The sequence below is a fragment of the Balaenoptera musculus genome, chromosome 11, assembly GCF_009873245.2.
Source record: "Balaenoptera musculus isolate JJ_BM4_2016_0621 chromosome 11, mBalMus1.pri.v3, whole genome shotgun sequence".
NCBI classification, from domain to species: domain Eukaryota; kingdom Metazoa; phylum Chordata; class Mammalia; order Artiodactyla; family Balaenopteridae; genus Balaenoptera; species Balaenoptera musculus.
In genome coordinates, this window is record NC_045795.1 from 66,401,019 (window position 1) to 66,407,018 (window position 6,000).

At 55.5% G+C, this 6,000-nt stretch overlaps 1 protein-coding gene across 5 annotated transcripts in view; it reads left to right on the forward strand.

Moving 5' to 3' along the window:
• The window catches only part of MAPKAPK3 (MAPK activated protein kinase 3), a 37,849-nt gene extending 35,757 nt beyond the window's left edge, over positions 1-2,092 (forward strand). For all 5 annotated transcript variants that reach the window (XM_036867821.1, XM_036867822.1, XM_036867823.1 and 2 more), the window contains one exon: positions 649-2,092. In XM_036867821.1, the coding sequence (XP_036723716.1) occupies positions 649-798 (150 nt within the window). In that variant the 3' untranslated portion in view covers positions 799-2,092. The remainder of the gene's footprint in view (positions 1-648) is intronic.
• The last annotated feature ends 3,908 nt before the right edge of the window (positions 2,093-6,000 follow it).

Below are 6,000 nucleotides of genomic sequence, written 5' to 3' on the forward strand. Positions count from 1 at the left end.
CACGGTGGTGACCACCCAGAACCTGGGTCTTCGGCCCCCTCTCGCCTTATGTCAGTGACGGCAGCTGTTGTCTGACCGTGGCACTTGGAGCACTGGGCTGCACTACCCCGTTCAGGGTGGTGCTCCTGGCTCATGCCCTCAGTGAAGAGGGGCTTTGGGGTCAAACTGACCAAGCTTTGGCCATAATCCCTCCTATGATTTGCAACATTTGGGAGGGTGGTCAGCCTGCTTTTAGACTTAGGGGAGGCCAGATTTGAGCCTATGGGGCAGCAGCTCAGAGCCTGCGGCAACCAGGGCACAATCTTCAGGCGCTGGTGCCCTGGGTGCACAGCAAGATGGCATCCCCTGCAGGCCTTGTGGTTCTGAGCAGGTGACATTGGTCCAAGTCCCTGTCCTACTTACCCTTGGTGTGGTCCCAGGGAGTCACTATACTTTCTGTGCCTTTTTGGATAAGCTCAGTGTCTACCACAGTGGACTAGAGTGAGGATCATATGAGGCAAAGGGATGGGCCCAGTGCTGGGTACACAGGGGGCACTCGGGCAGCATAGATGGTCACTGCCATCACTGATATTATTAAGGGGCTACTCAGGCAGGAGGTGATGTCTCTTGAGGTCAGTGTACCTGCCCTCCACCCACATCTGTCCCCAGGAGGAAATGACCAGTGCCCTGGCAACCATGCGGGTGGACTACGACCAGGTGAAGATCAAGGACCTGCAGGCCTCGAACAACCGGCTCCTCAAGCGGAGGAAGAAGCAGGCAGGCAGCTCCTCGGCCTCTCAGGGCTGCAACAATCAGTAGCTCATGTGGCTGTGGGGGAGCTGGGCCTCTGCCTGGAGGACACACTGGAGGGGCCTGAGGCCTGACCCAAAGGGCCCAGGCTCATGGTTTTTAACAAAAGGATTATTTTTGTTATGTTTTAATTTGTCACTTGGAACTTCAGGATGGGGGGACGTGACCCTGATCCTTCAGAATTCCAGCCCAGGTTCAGGCCCTAGACAAGGGCCAAAACCTGGGGGCTAGGGAGCCACCTGCTGCAGCTGCAGTGCCTTTGACCAGAGTGGCCTGAATGAACTGTGACTTTGTCCTGCCCTGGGCATGGCCTTAGACTTCTAGGCCACTGGGAGTTGTGGCTGGGCTTCCCTCCTTCTGTGGAAACAGCTCCCTGGAGGGTGGGCAGATGGGCCTGGCCTTGGGAAAGGCATCCGGCCACTGGTTGTCATGGTGACCAGGGACAGAGTTGCTGTCTCTGAATGCTGAGTGAGTGAGCAAGGGAGGGAGAGGGGCAATTGAGGGTCTGCCTGCCTTCTTGGGGAGGCTGCTCTCCCTCACGCTGCATGCCTCTCTCAGGCTCACCCCTCTTTGGTCTCCCTGAGGCTGCAGGGTCAGTCTGCCTGGCTCTCTGGGTGGTCCAGCCCTGTCTTGCTGCAACCCCATCCCACAGGGCCCTTGGAGTTCTCCTTGCACAGAGTCCCTGGGCCCAGCATCCTGTTACTAACCCCCACCCAAAGAGTAGCCTCTCGTCTCACTGAGAGTGGGAGGTATTTTTAACCCCTTTTTTTTACTTCGGAAATGTCACTGTGACAAAAGCTAAAACAGTTACCCTACCCCCACCTGCTCACCAGATCCCAGGCAGGAAAGCCTTTCCTTAACTGTTCATCCTCTACTCTGTCTTGATTGAAGGCAGGGGTTGTCTCTTGGTGCACTTTTGCGAGAGTGGATAGCTCGGGGCAGGGCCAAGGGCTCCCGGTTAATCAGGGGTCTCTTTCTATACTCCGGGTCAGACCCGAGGCAGTGGAGGGCTGCTGTGTGACGCTTAGAGGGTCTGGTCCTGGCTTTGGCAGAGTCGGAGCAGAGAGTGCCCCTTCCTTGCTGGTCCAGGCTCACCCAGCCCCACACTGCCCAGGCAGCCTCAGGGTGCTGAACGCCTGATATGGGCCTGGCAAGTGCCTGACCCCCGGCCTGTTTGCTGGTTCCTTACGCTTCTCTCACGGGCAGGGAAATCCTAGATCACGTCAAATAGGGTGGTTACACTATTTGTAAAACACTGCTGGGTTTTACATCCAGATATTAGTAAACAACATTTTGACATTTTCCCCTTGTTCCTGAGTTTCTCTTTGTCTACATGAGTGGACAAAAGTGGCCTAAGGGCATGTCCTCACACCTACTAATGATTTCACTGCTGCTGGACAGGGTGCCTCAGGCCTGGTAAACATGCCAGGCTGCCTCCAGGTCCACCCTGGCCTCACCAGGCATGGGAAGGTCATGGGAGCTAAGGGATGGCAGCTGCCCCGTGCCCCCAGCTCTGTGCCGCCCGGTGCGCTACGTGTGTGACACCCACCCCCCGCTTGGTGTGTGCCAGCGTCTGCCCACAGTGGCCACCCCCAGCTGTGTGCCAGCCTGCTGAAGGGCGGGCAGAGCGCCTGCTGCAGCGCTGAGCTATTTTCAGAAGCTGCCAGATTTCATTTGGCAGCAAGGATGTCGGGGAGGGGAGGGGGCGGGACGCTGGAGACTCTTTTGACTACTCCAGCGACGGAGGACCCTCAGCCCTCGGGAGCCCTTGTGGGCAGCCTCGAGGGGGGGCCCTGACTGTGACATATTCCCCCAGCTCCTGTCCTCCCCATTTCCCAAGAGCTCATCTGACACCTGCAGCACTCCTTCCCCCACCTCCCTTCCCCTCAGGGTGTGGGGGAGGGCGGGAGATGTTAGAAGACTGGGACAGGCAAGCCACCTGAGATGAGTGCTGCTTCCTAGCCTGGTGACCTTGGACAAGCCTCCCCACTTTCCCACCTTGATTTCCTCAGCTGTGTATTGGGGTTGATGATGTCCACTCTGGGGAGACATCTGGGGGATCAGGCAGATGATGTGTAAAGTACTTAGTGGGGTGCCTGGTGCATGGCTCATGCCCAGCACCCATTTGCCACCCCAGCATCCTTAGCTGTCAGGAAGGAGAGAAGTACCTGAAATTGCTCAAGGGAAAAGCAGCCCAGCCCCAAATCTACCTCTGGGACTTTCCACCCAGAAAATCAGGCTTTCTCCACCCATGGGGTCTCACTCCCAAGGACCTGCTCTCCAGAACAGCATCATATGGGCTTCCTGGACCTTGGTTCCAGCCCTGGGCTTCATCCTTGAAGGGGTGGCCCACCCTTCTGAAGGGCCCCTGAGGTCCCCAAATGAATTCTGGGGGCCTCACAGAGCCTGTGGTTCAGACCAACCCTTGTCATGTACTCTGCCCAGTGAAACGCTAGCCAGCTGCACAGGCAGGTAAAGTCTGTCTAGTCACAAAGCTGCAGAGGTGCAGACGGACTCCTTCACTTGGCTACTTAGTGCCCACTCCCGGAGACCCTGTGCTGGGTGCAAGGAAGGCAGCAGTGGAAGCTGAGGATAGAGTCTCACCTCGGGGAGTTTACACACATGAGGGAGAAGGACAAAATATCACACAAATACATGTTGAATCATGGACTTGATATTTGCTATGAAAGAAAGACGTGGCTTCCTTGCAGAAGGTGTCATCGTGCAGTTTAAGCCAAAGAGGTAATTTATGCCCCAGTGGCTGGGGAGGGTGCCTGGTAGGTTGCAAGGCTGAAGGCAGAATCACAGGACCAGGGCCTTAGGGACAGAGGGACTCTGTGCGCCCCTCAACTTTGCCTGTCTGTGCTTCTCTCGGGGGCTGGCCTTGATCTTCCTCCTGTACTGCCTTCTCCACATGCAAGACCAGAGCTTCAGTAGTCCTAGCAGGGAGGCATCTGCTCAGCTGTCTGCATGCCGTTCCTAGGTTTCTTATTGGCCATACTTGGCCCATTGCTGTTGGTGGGGGCATGCCCCCTCCTATGACTAGGTGGGGAGGGGTGCAGCAGAGGTAATTAGCAGAGGAGAGGATGGAAGGATTGCCCGCGGATCTCCCATATCTGTGTGGCCACTTCCAAGAGCCCCTGAGGAGGCTGGCCCAGCGACACACCTAGCCCAGGGCTTGGCCCCCTGATCTCTGGCATCAGGTACAACTCTCACAAGCCAGGGCTGGGAGGCTGGATGCCTGGCCACATCACACTCTGGGGCCTCAATGTGGCTGTCTGTGAAATGGGAGCAAATGCTGACAATTAGCTGGTATCAGGTGAGCTAAGAAGCCAAGGGGCCTATTCAGACACATGCATTCACCCGGGCTTCATGTGGTTTCCCCAGGAGCTTTCAATAAAGAATCCATCAGAAGTGTATTCACGTGTGAGTGCACGTGTGTGTGTGTGAGAGACATTTCTTCCCAGTGATGCTCCCCCTGACCCAGCCGACAGCAGCGTTCTCTGTCTTACAAACCTGGTGCTGGCCGGCTTCCAGCAGCCTGGCTCATTGCTATTCCACACCAGCCCCTCTCCGCCCTCGATTCAGCCCCTCCACTGCAGCGTCGGAATTGAGCCTCAAAATGCAGCTTGCCGCAACCTCTGCAGGGGTCTCGATTCTTCCAGGGCTGCTTGAAACTCTCTCTCTCTCTGGCAGGCGTGGGGAGGGGGCACAGGTCCCGGGTAGCTGTCTCCGAACCTGGCTGTCTTGGGCTGAGCCTTTGAATCCCTAGTGGGTTCTTACAGCTGCCCCCAAACCCAGCAGGATAAAATTCTCCCCTTTGTCCCTCTGGACAGCCAGCATGTTCACCCCTTGGAATTGAGGCCAGCAGGCAAGGAAGGATCTGGGAAGCCCACCTCCCACCCTGTGTGTGGAGTGGGGTGGGGTTATTTAGTTTGGAGCCAGGAGATCTCAGCTCTGGTTTACATGAAGCCTTGGGCAAAGCTACTTCACCTTTTGAGGTTCCCTATCAGTAAAATGAGACATTGATTAATCAGGGCCAGATCCTCCCTGCACCCTTGGTAGACATGCTGCCACTAGTTGGTGGATTATGAGAATGCTCTATGGTCTCAGGCAGGTAATGCACTTTGCTGGGCCTCAGTTTTCTTACCTCTTAAATGGGAGTAATCCTCACAAGGGTGGGGGAGGACTGCAGTGGAAGAGGGGAGGGGTGGCCAAGCCCCCAAACCTTGGTCACCAATGCAACTTAAGTGTCTGCTAGGTGACACACCCAGCTACCAGGACTTTGCCAGTTCTGCCCTCTCTCTGTTTCCCCTGACCAGGAGAAGGCAACCAGTGACTCAAGGGAACCAGTTTCCTGGGATTCATAGGAGCTGGTCAGGACAGGTTAGTTGGGGTGTGGGGCAACCTGCTGATCACCTGGTGAGTATTCAGTAGATGCCTACTGTGTGCCAGACCCTGAGGCAGCTGTGGTCCTGCCTAGGTGGAGGGGGAGACCACAACATCATAATGAACAGCTGCCATTTACTGAGTGCCTATTGTATGCCAGGACTATGTGGGGGCTTTACCTGGATCATCTCACTTAGTCCTCACATTCCCATTTCACAGATGGAGAAACTGAGCCCTCAGACTCTTAGCCGGACGAGGTCAGAGGAAGGGATGCTACTTTTGGCTGGGGACAATCATAGAGGGCTTCCAAGAGGTGGTGACATGTGAATTTGAAGGGCAAATTTGGATAGACAAAGATTTGGGAAAAGTGCATTCCAGCTGACAGGTATGGGGGAGGCAAGGTGAGGAGGCAGGAATGGGATGTGAAGAATGGAGAACAAGTCTGTTTAACCAGTGAGAGGCAGGAGGTCGCTCATTTCCTCATCCCATCTCTTGTAGGTAGTCAGGGTGGGGACTTTAGGGGTGAGACAGTGGGTACCTGGTGGCAGCTTCTCTCTCTTAGTGCTCCCTGGCCAATCTCATGTGTGGAGGATGCATTCTCTCCTCCCCATATCCACATCTGCCTCCCCTAGAGATACACCTGGCTCTTGATGCTAGTTTGTCAAACTATCTATCCACCTCCTCTTGCTGGTATGGCCTTTTCAGGTGGCTCCAGAGTTGGATCTTTTCACACTGGACTCCCTGGACCCTCAGGATGTGGCCTCTGCTTCCAACAGAGCTATTTTGTGTACTGGATTTTCTCCTGAGATTTAATTTGAACAA